The 19807-nt window shown below is 42.8% G+C and overlaps 1 protein-coding gene and 1 long non-coding RNA gene across 6 annotated transcripts in view; both read left to right on the forward strand.

The window, feature by feature from the left end:
- msh3 (mutS homolog 3 (E. coli)) overlaps positions 1-19807 on the forward strand; it is a 39368-nt gene that overhangs the window by 17841 nt on the left and 1720 nt on the right. For all 5 annotated transcript variants that reach the window (XM_037098223.1, XM_037098221.1, XM_037098220.1 and 2 more), the window contains 5 exons: positions 301-415; positions 927-1084; positions 8728-8914; positions 18663-18795; positions 18899-19067. In XM_037098223.1, coding sequence (XP_036954118.1) covers positions 301-415; positions 927-1084; positions 8728-8914; positions 18663-18795; positions 18899-19067 — 762 coding nt within the window. The remainder of the gene's footprint in view (positions 1-300; positions 416-926; positions 1085-8727; positions 8915-18662; positions 18796-18898; positions 19068-19807) is intronic.
- LOC119019529 lies at positions 12511-15693 on the forward strand. The gene is made up of 2 exons (XR_005075069.1): positions 12511-14910; positions 15161-15693. It is a non-coding gene; the product is annotated as an uncharacterized LOC119019529 (long non-coding RNA).

Below are 19807 nucleotides of genomic sequence, written 5' to 3' on the forward strand. Positions count from 1 at the left end.
AAAAGTGTTATATCTCCTGTTACTGTCATGATTGACAGTAAGGTGTTCAAATGAAGTATGTACTTTTACTTAGACTAAGACTTTATTTAGATAAAGAATAAGAAATCAGTTAATTTTCCTATTTTCAAATACTGACATTGGCCTCAAAATGCAGTGTTTAACAAGGTTATGGTCACGTTAAGGGACATGGTGTAAGCGCTAAGGATATGCCATGTCTGTATGTGATTGTACCTCACTGTGTGTGTGTGCGTGTGTGTGTGTGTTTGTGCCTAATGTACTGAGTGTGTTCTCTGTGTTCAGGCCAGAGGTGTGTGAAAACCAGCGTCAGATTCTTATCAGGGACGGCAGACATCCTGCCATCGACTTACTGATGGGAGAGCACAACCAGTATGTGCCCAACCTCACCGAACTGCAGGTACACAAACACACACAGGCTCATTCACAGTGCTTTGAACGTATCTGAGCCAAAACACACACACGGTTTGCTTGCTCACTAACTCATTGAGACAGTTGTGAAACAAAATCGCAACAGTGAAAACACACATAAATACACACATGATGCACACACATACAGACATGCATGACACCAACACACACTTCCTTGCTCAGTGCTGGCGTGGGTGTGGGTTAATAATCGCAACAGAAGCACGAGCCAATAGGAAGAGAAGCCAAGCATTCAATCCACCCACCTCCTCAGCTGTGCAGGACAGCATGAAAATATCTTATTCTGTCTCTCCTCGTTCGCCTTCTGTCTCTGTCACTGTTATTTTCCTCCTCTCCTCTCCTCTCCTCTCCTCTCCTCTCCTCTCCTCTCCTCTCCTCTCCTCTCCTCTCCTCTCCTCTCCTCTCCTCTCCTCTCCTCTCCTCTCCCCTCCCCTCCTCTCCTCTCCTCTCCTCTCCTCTCCTCTCCTCCTCCTCCTCCTCAGGGTGATGGCAGGAGAACTATGATAATCACTGGTCCTAATATGGGGGGCAAGAGCTCTTACATCCGCCAGGTGGCCCTTATCTGTGTGATGGCTCAGATGGGCTCCTACGTCTCGGCCTCTGAGGCCCGTCTGGGCATTCTGGATGGCATTTACACCAGGTACGAACACAAGCACATTGAAAATCCACCCTTGCAATCAGAGATGGCAACAAACATGAGTTGATGACTTGCTGGAATGAAACAGTTGCCATATTTTCACGTTTTCATCAGTGACTTGAGGCGTGTGGTGTAGGCAGTTCCCAACACCACTTCAGATGCAAAAACACAAAAGCAATCTCAAGAAGATAAAAAGGTGCCTGCACACTGAGCCCAAAAATGATCATTTTAATTAATTCATATTTAACTTTTGTATTATGTGTGTGTGTATGTATCTATGTAGATAGATAGATAGATAGATAGATAGATAGATAGATAGATAGATAGATAGATAGACCTAGTCCATTATGTAAAAGTGTTCTCTTTCTATTGATGGATAGACATTTTCTAGCCTTGTCTCCATCAACAGGCAGATGAGGACAGTGACCATGACCAGAGACGGAGCACAATATACTGTCACCTCCACAGATTCTTTCTTATTACTGCAATTAAATCCAGAAAAAATTCATTCATTCACCTTATGCCACCTCTTTCATCTGCAACATGCTGAAGTGTATTTCTAGGACTGGCACTTATACAGACCAATCCCTTCTAATCCCATTGTGTTGCTCACCACCACACAGGAGGAGGAAGAGATGAACAAGACTTGTTTGACAAGGCCGGTTCTATTGTTCTGTCGTGGTTCAGTACGATACGGCGTCGTAGGAACTCTGAGACAATACGGCTTTGTTGGAGAAGATCCTTTTTTTTTTTTTTTTTTCCCCTCGCTCATGATTATTCTCATTATGATGAGAGTAGCAGTAAGCTCTGCATCTAGTTTCCCATCATGACTACATATTAGTGCAGAACACAGGCCAGTATATGGTCTCTGTTATCCTGCCTCTGCTGCAGTCTGTGATTAGACCTAATGGCTTGCAGATGTGTGTAACTGTTTTTTTTTGTGGATTTAAGCATGTTCCTATGTATTAACCCAGTAGGAGCCAGAGACTTGTCAGCATACCATGACTGTGTGTGTGTGTGCGTGCGTGCGTGCGTGCGTGCGTGCGTGCGTGCGTGCGTGCGTGCGCGGGGGTCCATGCATGCGTGTTCACGTGTGCTCTTACTTATGACCTTGAGAGAAGCAGTTTTAGACTCAAATGGCTAATTTCGATGAAAAAAAGAATAAATAAAAAAACTCGAACTAAAAATGACAGCACACACCAACATTTTTTAATGGAAATCCAAGTGTATGTTGGTTATAAAACACAGACTAAAACATACATACGTACATACATATATATATATATATACCTATGTGAATTTTAAGCTCCCTTGTACAAACTTTTATGCAGTCTATGCTGTTATATCTAGGACTCTGTGAAAGGTAAAGACAGAAGGAATCACTAATGTGCTGCAGCTGACCTGTAAGCAGAATAAAATGTTTGCTGCTCTGGTACAAAGAAATAGTCTTGTAAAAATAAAAAGTTTTTGTTAATTCTAAAGGACACTTTGAGATAATCAGAACTTCCTATGTCTGTCTTCTGTATCTCAATTATTTTCATTCTCTCATCAACAATTTGCGCTCATTAAAGGGATTTTCTTTAAAGCTAATTGATGTCCTTCCTCCAGCAGAAATCAACTTTTAGGAGCACGAGGACATCGAATCTGAGTCAAAGTCAATTTAAGCTGATCTCTTGCAACTAGTGCAAGTATAGCGCGACAGAATCATGCATGTGTTTACAAATGTGAGTCCCTCTGTTGTTTAATCAGGTCTGTGATCGTGATCCGAGGTTAATATTCTCTCTCTCTGAGAAAATGGGCGCTGATTGATGTTCACAGAGAAATCGCACACACACAGTATCCGCTGTCCTCTCCTCACCTCCTCCGTTACCTCAGTCATCCTATCCCTTTTCTAATTGGACTGCTCGGCCTTTCTCGATCGCTGGCTGTCAGATCCTGAGGAGAATCTGTTTTGATAATAAACGCCCAATCAATGACCGCTGCTTTGTCAAGCTGATCGCCACAGTGGTAGGAATTGATTTATCGTGTGTTTGTGTGTGTGTGTGTTTGTGTGAAAAGTTGTTTATGAGCAAGAGGGAGACATGGAGCGAGAGCCTGTGAGTTTTACTAGAGTGCAATAAGCAGGCTTTGTGGGTTGCGGGTAATGAGATGGTGCGTAGGCGTCTAATGGGATATCCTGTCTGAAATGATCCCGATGATTGATTATCAATGAGGAACAGAGTGAATAAGATTTGTTTAAAGCAGCGTGTTGCCTCACAGACTCTTGCTTTTATTTTCCTGCCCACTCCACTGTGCTACAGCATTTTAACAAATATGTCATACAGTGGTTTGAGCCTAATTCTGTGTGTTTGTGTGTGCATGCATGTGTGTGTTCTTTCCCAGACTTTAGCAGAGTATGCCAGCAGCCTTTGTGTGTGTGTGTGTGTGTGTGTGTGTGTGTGTGTGTGTGTGTGTGTGTGTGTGTGTGTGTGTTTCCAGGCAGCTGATGGATGCATAAGTGCACGTATGCAGCTGTTGTGTGTGTGTGTGTGTGTGTGTGTTCGCGTGCGTGTGTGTGTGTGCGTGCATGTGTTTATCGTCAGTATTGAGTCCTGAAGGTTATAGAGCACATTCTTCCATCCCTTCATGGTTGTTATGGAAACAGCAGAGGAAGCAGGATGTAAATCTGTGTTTTGAAAGGGACCTTTAATCGACCACGGACACCAAAGAGTGATTATGCCTTGTTTTACTCAAGTCTTTCACAAGCTCCCCTTCCATCAGAAAATGCAGTGAGATTTTTTTTTGTGTGTGTGTGTGTGTGTGGGGTTAATATCCAGAAAGACCATACAAAGGTTGCTGCGTGTTTCTGTGCCAACTGGTCTCTGTGTAACATCATCACCTACAGTAGGTGGGTGTTGTGCAGCGATGTGAGCATGTGGGAAAATGTTGTATCCTAAATCGACTCACTCGTTCTTCTGAGATTTTATAGTGCCGCGGTGCATCTGTGCCATCTTGTAGGCGGCGCACAAGGCTGGTTGGGCCTTTGGTGTTCTATAGGAGCTGCAGGTTTACAGCACGCTGTGTGGAGGTAACTCTGCAGGAAAATAAATGATGCGAAATGGTACAGTAGGACACATCTGAGGGCAAAACTATTGGATTGACAAAAGCTTTGTACTAAGCGCTCACTTTACCTTCTGTCTGTGCAATCCCTTGACAAGAAGACTGGTTCCTGTGTAACTTCATGCTGCTATTTGGGCTTCAGTTGCTTGTAGCTTAAACAAAGTTGTTTCCAGTCATCTGGTATCCGCATTAGATATTAAGAACAAACTAGAATTGAGACCAACATAATCTAAGAAAACAAAAATCTAATCAACCAGTTTGTGCCAAATTTGAAGAAATTCCGTCAAAGTGTTCTTGAGATATCATGAGTGGGACAGGCGGATGGACAGATAACGGTATGATAAACTTCACACAGTATCAGTGAAGCAATAAAGGTGGGAGTAATCAAAGATAAACATCAGGAAACAAGAAAAGCAATCAGTAGAGCAAATACCTGCCAAGGCCCGTGGATCTTTCCCTTTATCAGGGTCTATTCTGGGCCGAAACACATCCTCCATCCAAGTTTCATGGAAATCAGTGTAGTAGTTTTTGTGTAACCCTATCGACAAACCAACCAACAGACAAATGGACACTGGGGACAACATAACCTCCTTGTAGGAACTGTTAACTCAGCTGATCAACAGATTTTTTTTCTTCAAGCTTTTTAATGACCTCCGTTGTCAACAAAGACTAAACTTAACCCATGTCTTGTCAAAGTATCAGTGTTTGTTTGTTATAGTCACACAAATGAAAGAAAATAAGACAAGTGGACAATCTGGGAGCAACAAGGGAGCCACGAGTGTCAGAGAAACACTTGAAATGTGTCTTCTGGAGAACTGCAAGGTGACAAAAGATTGACTCTATTTTCAGAATCCGTTTTTTTGGCGGGAAGGACGGAGTCATTGAGAGCAGCAGGACACCCAGCTGGCGGAGTGTTGCTGTGTGTCTGCTGCCGATCCCCTCATCAGTGGACAGCCGGAGTGTGTGAACAACATGTTTCATTCTCAGCTGATTCCATCCGTCCTTTCTGCCGTGCACTATAGATCGGATCGTATAAATTCCCTGGAGTTAAAGGCATGCATGCACACATCCACATTAAATTGGCTAATATGATGCAGCAGCATGTCTGAAACACCTCTCTCCCATATAGCGTGTGGTGTAACCATGGTAACTCATGAGCTGGAGGCTGTTGTCCGCAGTTCATTGATAGGTAGTATGTTGAAGGTCAGTCAGGACCGGAAAAGACGGATTTAGAGGTGAGAAACACGGACGGGCGGAGAGATGTTTCATCTGTGGCCCAGCTGGAGTTTTATGAGACGAGTCAGTGCTGTCGATCAGTTTGTATCGGAACATCACAGGAGCCCTGAAACTGGCTTTGAGGCTTGCAAAGAATTCAACATGTTGTCTTACTGTGTCTGTAATCAGTAAATACCTATCGACTTTGAATTATGGTTGATCCATGTCAGTCTGAAAATGTTTTTGTCAGTATTTTAATTACATGCTTTCTAGGTTGTATAGTAGATTTAAGTGATGGTTTGTCTCTTATTCTCATCGTGCAAGAGCATTTTTGTATTCTTATCTGAAACCAGTCTTACTGTTTTCTTATTTAACGGGTTTGGTGCACAGCTTCTTAGCATTACCAGAAATTGCTTTGAGCTACTTTACACCTTTATTCCTTGGTCAGGAGGAGACAGAGACAACATCTCTGTTAAGAACACACTACAGAGTAAAAATCAGTTACAATGCAATACATATTCACTTTGGGATGTGGCGTATCTCCATTTTGACAGTACAGATGAGCGGTGCCCTGAGAGGACGGGTTATCAATACCAACACTGTTGTTTCCTTACAGAGAGTGTACAAATTTACCTCATTTGTGCCATTTAGTGTTAAGCAATCAGATTGATGCCGTGTGCACAGAAAGCTCATTGTTACACTTTGACGTGTGCATCATCCAGCGCAGGTTGTGGCATCAGTTAGGATAAACAGCTGTTCACTTACTCAGCTTATTTTCCGCCGTTTGATATCAACTTTGCCTGTTCTCGTCAGATGTTTGCTAATTAGCCTGTTAAATGACGCCTCTGTGGTGAGATCTCATGTCAAATACTAGGGAATCTGAGGGGTCAGTCTATTAAATTATGTCACTGTAAATGATGCGTGAGATTCATGTTTTTTGTATTAATTTGAATGGCCAGGATAACTCGGATCTAATAGTTATAAACAAATTGGACACAGCACAGCAGCAGGTGGCAAACTTGAACACCAGCAGCAAGGAGATGCGGAGGGAGAGATATCACCCAGAATCCCTTTAGAAAAGCTCTGTTTTATAGGTTGATGACTTAGGAGACACTAGAGAAACTTTGTGAAACGCTGTTTATGACAAATTGTAAATGATTTGTGCCCTCTTGTAAATTTGGCATATGCTATGCGTTTTTTCTTTCTTTGCGTTAAAGACCTTGTTCATGTTTGACTCAGCGATTTACAGGTTTAGAGACGAGTGAAGGGTGTGATAGCAGCAGGTTACTGGAATGTTCAAACAATGTTTGGCTGTTTGGAGTTGTTCACATTCAGGACTTTTGGTCATATAGTTTTGGCAGACTCTCAGCTGGACACACATCCAGAAGTCTTGCTTGCAAAAGTGTTCATAGACCAACAGCATTGGGAAGGGTGCATCTCCTTTGTGTTTGTGAGAACTATGGTCATTACTCAGAAGTAGATGCAGGGTTGATAAATAATTGATGGTGCTTTGTGTTTTTCTTTTAATTGTGTTGCACAACACAACTATGTGTAAAACATTATTTATGTGCTGGTTTTCCAAGCTGAGATGCTTTAGGCGGAACAAGGATAAATCATGAATAACTGGACAGGAAAACCTAGACGAATTTTGGAAATGGCTTAATGTTGATGTCAGTTAACCTGAGAGGGCATCAGAGGAGGAAAGAAACCAGAGCGATGGTGGGAACTGAACACAGCCTCTGGGAAACGCTGTGGCCTTGTGTTTGGACTGACATATGAAAGGAGGGGTTAAGATGAGACCTGATCCACTGTAACCCCTCCACAACTTCACCTTCACCCACACCCACACTTTTTTTTTTCCTCTTCTTCTGTTGGGTTAAAAAAAGAACTTGAGGGTGTTATAGTAACTCTCTCGCACTTTCTTCACACCCCTCCTTTCCCACTTCACTCTCTTTGTCTTTTCTTAGTGTTTAAATAGTTCTCGTGGAGGAAGAGGAGGAACAAGTTATGTGTCTGTCTGTGGGTGGTTTTGTACTCTCTGGAAGAACAGCAACACTTTGTAAACTATCTCAGTGGCTTCAACTTTTTGACAAAGTCAGTTGAGGACTTGAAATCCTCCCCTGACAAATTATTCCACCATCAAGAATTATTAGGGGATTTATTTACAGATTGTAATATTTATCATTTTCTTGTCCTCAACATGTGGTTCAATGCACAGCTGATCTTGAAAATGGCACTCTTACGGTGTCAAATACTACTACTTTTCTTCAAAATGAAATGCTGACATTGCAGAATGCATGGTTTTATACTGTAATGGCAGTGAGATTAAAAAAAATGTGGTTTTAATGGAAGTCAATGAGGCATTTTTTTGCGGTGTCCTTGAGTGCTTTGAAAGGCACCTTTAAATAAAATGCATTATTATTATTATTATTATTATTATTATTATTATTATTATTATTATTATTGTCCATGAAGGTGTTCAGAGGGAGTATCTGATACTACATAAAAAGTACTAATGCGATCAAATAAATTTTGTTCCTGATCTTTGACAGGTCCAAGACTCTAATCACAATCAAAGTAAACCCAAATGATTAATTTTTTGTCATAAATAATTAAAGATTTAAATAATTAAACCTGCATTTAAAGGGTTAAAGTCCTGAAAGTTATTGTGTGTATGGTAGTTTTGAACGAGTTTAAGTTGTTAAAGAGATTGCTGAAAAAAAAGCAGACAATAATATTGATGTATGGTGATTTAATAGCAGTTTTTTTTTTTGTGCGGGTACATTTTTGCCACAACGGTGTCCAGAGGGTTGTAGATTTGAGGAGGGCACAAGGGTTAAACTCCTTATTTTTTTATAGCTTAAACAAGCATTACCTATGACGGAAATATATTCATCAGCATTGGACAGGAAAAGCTGGTTTTGGGTGAAGAGCAGCGTACACTGAGACCATCCCCGCTCACGGCAACTTTTGACCATCCAACCTGACTGGCTGGGCCCCCCGGGGAGGAGAGGAAAAGAGTCAGAATCAGAGCCAAGAGGCAACAGCTTGGATTTAAGGCTACATGTTAATATTTGAGCGCAAGAAATTGGACAAGTGGGACTCAGTTGACCAAGCGACAGATACACAGAGATTGTTGTGCATTCCGTTGGTCTGGACGTGCGGTCTGCGGCGCCTCTTTGTTAATCACAGTACCGGTTTATGACTCCATGATTGCCTAATCTGATATGGCTCACAAATATATCGTGCAATCTGATCTTGCCCAACTCTCACACTGTAAGACTTTTGACCTCTGACCTCCCCTTTTTTGTCTCTGTCTGATTCATTATCAGGATGGGGGCTTCGGACAACATCTACAAAGGGCGCAGTACGTTCATGGAGGAGCTGACTGAAGCCTCAGAGATCATCGCTTGTGCCACCGAACGCTCGCTGGTCATCCTCGATGAGCTTGGACGGGGCACGAGTACCCATGACGGGATCGCCATCGCTTATGCCACCCTGGAGTACTTCATCAGAGACGTAAGTATGTGTTTGTGAATGGAAACTCTGAACTGATGACTAAATACTTTGAAGAGGGAAAGAAAAGGAGAGGAGAAATAAGAGGGAAGGCACAGATGGGACTTTCGGATTTGCGTGGTCGCTGAAGTCTACGCTATATTCAACCACACACGTATTCTTGTCACTAAATCCGCCTTAATTGTTGGATCTCAAAGCCGGCCCCATTTACCATCAAGTTAATGGCCTTCTCAAAGAGGTGTGTGTGTGTGTGTGTGTGTGTGTGTGTGTGCATCCATCCAAGTGTCTGACTGCATGTGCTTGTGGGATCTGCAGTGGTTTGTTTTGCAGAGAGAAACGAGGCTCGAGAGAGGCCGCAGCAGCAGCAGAGCAGCTCCTGAACGCAGCTGCCTTGATCTATGATGTTAATATGCTGTTAGGGAGCAAGCTGCAAAGTCAAAGGAAAGAGTAAGATGGATCCCCAGATACCTAATTGTTCAAGGGATGTATGTTAGACTGCAGCGGGCCTCATTTAATCCTCATTAAACACTCACACTATCAAGGCTGTTGACATGTTGTTCAGTGTCCACCTTAGCAGTCAAGGGATCATGTGGTATTAACAACTGCTTCTTCTTGTCAGCTTTTGTTAAAAATGCGTACGGAAGACAGGAAGGTCCAGTTTTAGCCAGAAAATCAGACAGAGGAGAAGAACTGGTACATACCCCCCGAAGAAGAGACAGAGGTGGTGATATGTGTGGTTTTTCAGCTCCGAGCAATCATTATTCCTGCGAGACAGACCGTGTGTGTGTGTGTGTGTGTGTGTGTGTGTTCTGCTGGGATTACACAAACTTGCACTATCAGGAGCCCTTTGGGTGTTGCACAATGTTGCGTATCTCCATTTTGACAGGACAGATGAGCGGTGCCCTGAGAGGACGGGTTATCAATACCGACACTGATGGCGAGTTAACCGTTGTTTTCTTACGGAGAGTGTGCAAAGTGTACCTCGTTTGTGCCAATTAGTGTTAAGCAATCAGATCGATGCCGTGTGCACAGAAAGCTGATTGTTACAGCCTGATGTTTGCATCATCCAGCGCAGGTTGTGGCATCAATTAGGATAAACAGCTGTTCACTTACTCCGCTGTTTTCACTCAGCTTATTTTTCTCCATTTGATATCTACTTTGCTTGTTCTCGTTAGGTGATTACTAATTAGCCTGTTAAATGAGACCTCTGTGGTGAGATTGCATGTCAAATACTAGGGATGTCCTGATCCGATCTGTAGGTTCAGGATCTGGGCCGATATTGGCATCTTTCCACTGATTGGGGATCAATTTTGAACGTGGAACCAAGGCCGATTTTTTTTTTTTTTTTTTTTACGTCAGAGCATAAACTGGCAAACCTGTGGATAAAATGTCTGCAGTGTGGAAATATTTTAAATTAGAAAGGGAAAGCAGTCCAACGGCGACATGTAACATCTGCAATCTGACTGTTTTGCGAGGGGATAACAAAAGAGCTGCGCTTAATACTACTCATTTGGTACAATAAAATATTACAGTGAAGGGTAACTGAATTAATCGCTCTGGATAACCAGCTCATCTCTGTGGTAGGGGATCAGGGTTTTGTTCGTTACCTGGAGTTTTTGAATCCCGTGTGCCCTACGATTTGTGCATTACATTACGTTGACTCCACTTTCAAGTTACAGCGTGCCGGTATGCGTACAAGTTTCGTGGGTTTCATATAGCAGAACATGTAAAACAGGCAATCTAGGAGGTGCTGAACGCGTTTGAAATAGACAAGCAACGCGTCCACGTCATTTTACGTGACAACATAAGGAACATGGAAAAAGCAATGGATGAAATGGAGGTACCAAGCATGGGCTGCGTCTCGTGCACACTTAAGCTGCTGCCATGAGGGTCTGCTGTCACAGTGCAGTGTCACAGACTCACCTGCTAATGCAAGGAAGGTGGTTGGTCAATGTTGCAATAGCAAATGCAGAATAAGAAAGAGCCATATGAAAGTATATACCTTGTTTCAACAAACTAAAAAAAACTATTAAGAACAGCAGGCACTTTTTTTTCTTAATGCATCTGTATTATCCAGGAAGATATTAGTTAAGGCTAAGTGTCGGATCGGGACTCTGTATCGGCATTTACTAAATATTAAAGGACTTGGGGCTGTTGATACAGCCAAAATGATTGATTAATTAAGTTGACTTGTGTTTGAGACCTGAAGCTCATTTAAAGTAACGTTTGAGTTGTGACGTTGCATAATTAACTCTGCTGTCAAAGATTACATCAACAGTAGACATAACATGACAACAAGTAAACTACACTTTATAATAATTCCTGTTGTATCAAGCATTGTAGTTAAGCAGCACCGCTCAACATTGTTTGTGTTAACAATGGAAAAGGTATGGCTCGGAGTAATGAACCTGAATTTGACTCTGAGGTTCTGCCTCAGCTATGACGCCTTTTAGTCTCATTTGGGTCCTAGTTTTGTTTATGTGGCCTCCCATCAACGTCATTTCTAGCGTCAACAGACATCTGTTTGCAGCAAAATGCTTTGATACACCGAGTATGCACTGCCCAATACTAAACCACACACAGACTTAAGTTAACAACTCACTGGTGAGTTGTATGAAGGCTTTAAAGCATCGGTGAAAGAGCCACATATTGTTTGTGAAGACGGAGCTGTAAGAGGAGACTAAAAATTGGACAACACAACCCAAAATGAGTCCTAACTCATCCCTAAGTGTCTGATCTGAGGTAGTGTGTTCCCTCAGAGTTGCAATAAGGTAGCAGTTACTCTGCAACTCAGCCTTGTAGTTTAAGCTGTTTCCCTCTGTAGCTCTGACCCAACGCTCTCACCAAACCGAGAAAATGATCTGCTGTCACTACCCACATGCACCCCTGTGCCAGGGATTTGTCAACTCAGATGGTCCACGCTGACCTCAGGGAGCGCGTAGTTAATCTTGCACTTGACAAATGTTGTTTTGACGATAAGCGCACCACCAGCTGTTTGGCTGAAAGTCCATGAATAACACAAACCCCTGATTCTGGATTTAGACAGCAAAGATGAGCCCCGGGGTGCAGCTCCCACTTGAGTCCACTGTGACTGATACCACCGGAGGCTTGTGGAGTTTTACCATTACAGCACGCTTACTGTACTGCTGCCTTCTGGGTAATCAAAGCTTATGAACTTCATCCAATCCATGAGAGCTGGTATTTCGATATTTGTTTATTTTCTGCTCTCCAAGACCTTAGTCAAAGACTCCAATTTGCCCTGAGTTACCGCTGTGCAAATATAGATGAATAAACATTTATCTTTGAGAAGCCCCTTCCAGTTTTCATGTTTTACCAGTTCCACATTAATCTTTGGACAGAATCTTGGGGTTATGTAATCCTGCTGGAAAACGTCAAGTGAAAATGTGTAAGTAGCAGCTAATGCAGCAGGGAGCTGCTGCTGGCAGGAGGAGGGTGCTCTCTAACTACCTGTTGTATAACAGCATTGATTAGTTTGAAAAGCCTTGCTATTAAAGGAAAGACAAACAAAAGAGCACAAAAGAAGTTATGCTTTACAGCGAAAGGCCTCCTCAGTGCAGGCAGACCAACAGTCTTTTATGTTCACTCCTCTTCCTCCTACTCGTCCTCCCCCTCCTCTGCCCAATCCTCCTCCTCCTCCTCTTCCTAACCAGGCTTCACTGTTCACATCAAAAGTCATTCGACTCCTCCTTTGACTCAGTTGTTATAGTAACACACCTCTCCCTGTCCCCGGTACTCACCTGAGAGGTAGTTAAGAATGTAGATGGGTTTCATAACATCACTCAATAAGAGAGACAGCCTTGACGCAGGAAAGAGAGAAAGAAAAGCAGAGGAGAGGATCGTTGCTGGGTTTTATGGTGAAATCACGATTGGCGCGTTGTTGGTCGGTACAAGTTGGCCTAAATGTAATTCCCTGTCAGCCGCGACGTGAACTGTACCTCATAACATCCTGTCCTGCGGCCGTTACTCACTCTCAGACTCACTTGGAAACACCCGCCGACAGCAGGTCCTGCTATTAGCTTCACACCAAGCTCAGCACTACACATCGCAGGCCACTCGTACCGTGACTCAGACCTGCACGTGACTGCGCTGGCATTTTTAATACTGCGCAGTAATGGCAGGCCGAGCTTTACACACGGACTCGTAGGAAAAGTAGATCTCACTAAAGCCGACTTTTTGGCTGCACACTAATGGGTAGATTTGCAGTAGAATGTATCGCTCGACGTGGGCGTAAATGGTCTGATGTGCTCGCGCTGATGCACAAAGCTCCTACGAAGACCCACATGGTGCTCCGCTGCACCCTGCACTGCTCTGTGCCAGCACTGCACTCTTATACAGCACAGGGACACAAAGCAAGTCTGCTTTTCCTCTCAGCTCATATTGTTTAGAGCAGTTGTTCCTAATGTGTGGTGCCCAGAAAAAAAGGTGGTCTTGGGGATCAGAAAGGTTGCAACTTAATGGAAGGAATTTAAATATGAACAGCCAAAACATGTGGTGTTTTTACCTTTTGACATTTACTGTTAATTCTTGGTGGTCACAGTCAAAAAAAAGATTGGAAACCACTGAGTTGGAGTAAGAACTTCTGATAAAGCTCGACTTTGGGGAGCAGTGAAACCGACTTGTGAAGGATTTTCCAAAAAGGCTACAAGTATAATATCAGCATTGATTAATCTGTTGATTTTTTTAAATTGTTTTGTTTAAAACAATGTTGGATAGTGAAAAATAGAGAGACTTAGCGGATTTGAGTCAGTTTTATGTGATATTGCATTAGGCTTGATTGAATGAAAGGGGACTGCTGGGCCTTAGCGGACTACTGAGTGCCATTCTGGTTTTAACAATTATTAGATTATTAGAATTGTTGAGTTTGATTAATTTTCTGTTGATCAGTTTATCATTTTTATTGTGTGTTCGGAGTTCACCGAATCAGGCGGTTAAAATCTGTTCTTTGCAGGATCTTTGCCAGCAGCCGTCAAGTTTAAAAGCATCCTATTCCCACTTGATTTGCCATATGTGGCCATATAAATATTGTAAAGGCAAATATTGACAGACCAACAATAGCTGATAGTTGCAACGAAGGGAATGAAACAATCATTGATATATATTAATTGTGAATTCAAGCAGTTTTTGCATCACTCGCTGCTCCTTTGCTGGGTGCCCTAAAACACTTGTCCATGTCAGCACAGAGGCATTAATGTACCAAGTATCTCCTTTTAAACGAAAGACAAGCATGACCTGGAGGAAAGGTCACCACCTAATCACCTGCCACTGACCCAACTCGAATAATTTTAAGTCAACAAGAAAACAGGATTGACTCACAGCCAAAGTGACACACACACATAGAGACACTTCACCTCAGCCAGAGGCTTGTTAGTTACGAGGTGAGAAAACAAAGGGTGTTAAGTCAGAATTGGATTTGTGTCTTATTGGAGAGACGAGAGCCACAGTGCAGAAAGACAGCTCCAGCCTTTTCCACAGGATCAGTGAGTGGAAGCACACTTGGATGCGGCCGCCCAACTGTGATATGTTGACAGCTTGTCAGCCGAGAAGAGTGGCGATGCTCCTCAGGTGTAGTGTGAAACAGACACCAATGTGGAGCTCAACACCTATCAGAGGCATATAACGGGAGAAGAAGAGGGTGGACAAGGTGACAAGAGGCAGAGAAAGTGTTGTCCGCGGCGTGCTGGTGCGGCTTTATTGGAACCGTCACGTCGAGTGAGCTGAACAGCCTGCCCCATCTGGACCCGGCCTCCTTAATGCCCGACCGCTCCGAGCATTCCTCCGTTTGTTTGTAAACATTCCGCGGATTGAAGCTTTCATTAAGGGTGGATATTTATGGATGTTACGCTGAGAGGCTGCGAAAATGTTCCCCGCATCTCCTCTCTTTAAAGGAAAAAAAACAGAAAAAAAGTATATAGTTTAAGCCTATAGCATAAGAATAAGCCACAATATGCTAACATGTTTACCACAACAGCATTTAAAAGGTGATTATCAATCATTACTGTGTTTTCAACTTCCAGCCCAAAAAGTACATTTCATGTTTGATTCATGTTTGAACAGGAAATGTTAAGAAACCTAAAAAATTGCGAATTCAATGAAACCAACTGTACCGCTAAGGATGTTGCCAGCCAATTGTTTGAATTTCTACTTTATAATGACTTCAGCGATGATCAAAACACCCTGTGCTTCATTTCCTGATTATCAACTAATCAAGTAATTGACTAATTGTTTCAGCACTAATTTCATCAGATCGTCCAGCTCTCCAGAGGCTGGCTGGCTGGCTGTCAGCGCACCCTGGGGTGGTCTGGTAATGAGCTGCCATTAGCACCTAATCAGACCATTATCCAGGCTGCAGCCTCCATCTGCAATGCTCTGTTTTACCTTTCAGTGTAGGTGGACAGGAGGGACAGAGGTAGCTTGTCTCTGTGCGTGTGTGTGTGAGCGTGTGTGAGTGTGAGCATGTCATACATGTGTTTCAGCAGCTGCAGGTCTGTGTGTCTTTGTTTGAAGCGTGGGGGCGTCACCCTGCGCGTCTCTTTCAGAGGGAAGTATTACTAGTGACGTGTGACCTTTCATAGACCGAGCGGTAAGCGGGGCGATCCTGGAGCCGGCCGAGTCCCGCAGCCGCCTGATCTGCAGCGATGATGTAAGAGCCGGGCCGGCTTCATCATGAGAGCTCGGACATGATTATTGTATCACGATTGTCATCGTGTGACTTAATGATTATTAATGATTCATTTTTAGGAGATAAAATTCAGCAAAAGTTATCGTGTTTCACAAGTGTGTCACATGTGTTCGTGTTCATGTGACTCTTTTTTTTTTTGTGATTTTCATGTCTTAAACTTAATGCCAGAGTTCAATCATGTGGCCTTTGGGTGGCTCCCGGGCCTGACAGAGATTAAAGAATAGCGGGGATCAGGTGAAGTGCCTTCACTTGGCTCAATCTCCCCGCAGAGCCGGAAAAGCTGGGTGTGGTGTTTACGGTGGAATTCAGAAAAATGGAGTGAAAGGATACAGAAATGTGAAAGGAAGAACAAAACCTGTAAACGACTGTGACTGTTGGGAGGATCAAATAATAAAATGTTTATGTATATACATTTTGTAATTTTCCCAAAGTGTGTCTCTGCTGATTTCCTCTGAACACTGCAGGGTGCAGAGGCAGTTAAATAACACTGGCACAAAGTACAGTAGCTGCTCTGCTCTTTGTTCCTCAACTTCTGCTGAGTTGTGGTAACACAGATGGTGTTGCATAATGCAGCATTTGTTATATGTATTACTTTATCTCTCGTCTTTGTCTTTCTGTTCTTTTTTTTTTTCCTTTTCTTACAAATAGTAAAAACCAAAACAAACTTTGATTAATATTCACAGAGGGAAAAGGATGAAGAAAAACATTTGGTACAATATAATCAGGAGCCAGATATTTATCAGGCATATTAATGATGTAGGTGAAGATACATGAGGTTTGTACAGACATTCATGGCCTCCTGAAGAGATATCCTGTTGACTCTGACTTTTCCTTCACTGCCTCCAGCAGGTCAAAATTTCCACTTACTCACTGAAATATCTCAACGTCTACCGCAGTTGTTGCCAGCCGTACTATAAATCCACATCTGCTTGTGATCCCTCATCGACGGCCGCATGCCCGTCAAGACATGTTACCTTCATCCAGTGCAGCAGAATTTTGTTTTTCATTATCTCCTGACTTCTATCCAGTGACCGCTAAGATTAATCTCACGACCGCTTGTGGCGATCTTGAACCCACTTACCTAACATTAGCGTCGCCCGGGTTCCCTCGACAGGAAGCCTGTGGGATTTTTCACTTGGTTACGGATTATTGCACAAAAAATAAGATCTGTGGCAAACACAAGTTTATGATACTTACACAGTGTGTTCGGCAAGATAATCCTCACAGACGAACATGACTTCAGAGTTAAAAAGCTGTAACGCTCGGCGGTGAACGAACAACACTGCAGTCGCATAACTTCAATGTCACCACTACTAAGCATCTTACGATACTATAGTATACACTTCACTAGAATTATTGATTAACCTGCAGGCTGTAGAGTTGGAGTAAGATTAGTTTGTAACTAAAGTCTGCCCCTAAAGTCAGTAGATGAGTGTCGGTGTTCGGTGTAATGACTTTTAACCAGGACCAGCATGCAGATAAAAAAAAAATGTGAAAATCTCTGTAGCTTGAGTTAACCACAGATGTTATCTCAGGCATCTAACGAAAAATCCATTAACTTTACGAAAAGCGAACCAGACGTGTAAAACTGCTAACTTAATTCCAAGTTCTGGAACTCATTCCTGCGGCGCTCTATTCGGGGACTGCTACAATTGTTCAGGTCCTCCACTGATGTGTGTGTGTGTGTGTGTGTGTGTGTGTGTGTGTGTGTGTGTGTGTGTGTGTGTGTGTGTGTGTGTGTGTGTGTGTGTGTGTGTGATCCCCTGACTTGTCTTTTATAGCGGCACTCAGGGGTAGATATTTGGAGTTTGGAGTGAGATGTCTCGACAAACAACTAGTTGTGTTCAGTGCTAACAAGCGAAAATAAGCACGCCAACATAAACTGGTAAACATTGCATTTGCTCACTTTTCACATGTTAGTATTATTTATTTTAGTATTTTTTGTTATCATGAGCGCGTCAGCGTGCTGGTGTTTATTTTGTGATATTGCCTCACCTTGTTGATGAGAATGTTTTTTTGTTTCGCCGTCGTGTTCTGTTTGACTGTGGTTCTTTGATTTTCATACGTGGTCATTATTCTATCGACACAACCTCTCACACACCTGGTCATCAGATGTGGTTTGCATCATGACGTGCTTACAGATGATGACAGAACTGCAACGTCTTTTCATTTCCTTGATTCAAGTTTCTTGTCTGCATTCTGTGCACACTGATCGGCTCTGGTTTGTCAGAGGCGGCATGCAAAGCTGGTGAGTAGGTGGGTAGGTGGTAGTTATATTGTCAGTAGACCCAAATATGGCAGGTGGAGGGTCTCCACAAGTCACATTACTGCACAGCCTGTACTGTGTTTTCTTACTTTAACCGACCAGACAAACATCTTCCAGGACTGTCACCAACAACATGACATGACGAGCTTCTCTTGCAGGCTGCCTGCAGCTACACACTCTCCTACCTCGTCACTGGATATTTTGGTACTTTGGTATTGGTCAAGTGCATCGCTTCAGTTGTTGTGAGCAAACCAGCATAGAAAGTGTGTGATTTTGCAACTAAGACACTCATAGATTGCTGTTCTAGCTATCTGAGAACATTATAGCGTGGATTCCTGCAGAGACGGTGCATAATGTCGAGAGTTAAATCCTTTTTGTGTAAGCAGAAACAGACGCTGCATCGCTGTCACCAAATACACCAGAGTCCATTTACAGAAACAGTGATTTTGTCATTGTAAACACACGCAACAGAAACAAAATAAAACATACCAAAACCATCTTGGTCCTTCTTTGTACTGCCCCACCAACTCACCATCTCTGGTTTGGTCAAAATAATCTCTTAATTCCCAGTGTTAGATGTGAAAATGTCTTGTTCTCCACTGTTTTTTTTTTGTACCTACTGGTCATTTACACAACAAAACATGTAAACATTAAGCTCAGTTGTAAAGATCACAGAATCCACCTGTAAGATTATAACGCCAGGTGTAAAAGGCTGGGGAGCTGCCACAGACAGTTTGCTGTTTTTCCTGGATGTTCACACTTGATTCTCTCCTTCCTCTCCTCAGGTAAAAGCCCTCACACTGTTTGTGACCCATTACCCTCCTCTGTGTGAGTTGGAGCGGGCGTATCCTGAACACGTGTCAAACTACCACATGGCTTTCCTACTCAATGAGCCTGACGTCGCTGATGACGCTGACGGTTCGTTTGTGTGCATTTCTGTGTTTCTGGTTGGTTTGACTCATGGAAATGTTGCTAACGATCATAATCGCTTGAGTTTTGAACATCTGTAATATGTTGACAGATGGAGATGTTCAGCCAGAGTTCATCACTTTCCTCTACCAGTTAACTGAAGGTGCTGCGGGGCGGAGCTACGGTCTGAATGTTGCCCGATTGGCTGACATCCCAGACTCCATACTACATACAGCTGCACGCAAAGCCAGAGAGCTGGAGAACCTGGTCGACGGTAGAAGGTACAGCGAACACACAGTGACATCCTGACAGTTTCCTGAAGGGGAATGTCACAAATTCTACAAGATCAGTTTTTGAGTCGATGATACGACTCAACCGGTTGAATTTTGTGGTTCTTGAGCTTTTTGCCTTGTCTGGTTCACTGTAAAAAAAAAGAAAAAAAAAGCTGGCCAGTTTTCATTGCAGCGGTACTGTGCAATCTGTGTTAATAGGGGGGTGAAATCCTGGAAGTCCAGTTTGAATCATTGATTTGTCAATTTAAAGGCTCATCAGTTGCCAAAACTCTGTTCAAGTCTGACACGTGATTTTACAACTGTTGTAAGTGAGTCATCTCTAAGGCGGTGATCGTGTCTTTAGGAGTAAAAATACAGTGTTAACGTCACAAGGTAATCTCTTTAAGAAATCAAATTGTAATATAATGTTTGTAATAATGAAAATTGTAATAAGACTTTGTGTGAAGTTTCTGCGTAGAGTTGAGCATAGTTCGACTTCGGTCTGCTTTGGAAGCCCTGCAGCACCCACAGACTAGCCTCATTCAAGTGACTTTGAGGTTTCAAAGCACAGCCTAACTCATAAACACTATCAGGTTGCATCATGGGTGATGAAGGAGCAAGTTTTTATTGGAGCCCGATCCATATTAAGGACTACTAAGTAAGAATATCTTGCTCTCTGCTACTTTGATTTTTATCTTTCATCACTCTGATAATGCGTTTTAAGAACTATAATACTGTTAAGGTGCAAA

This window comes from Acanthopagrus latus, chromosome 5, assembly GCF_904848185.1.
Source record: "Acanthopagrus latus isolate v.2019 chromosome 5, fAcaLat1.1, whole genome shotgun sequence".
Taxonomy (NCBI): Eukaryota; Metazoa; Chordata; class Actinopteri; order Spariformes; family Sparidae; genus Acanthopagrus; species Acanthopagrus latus.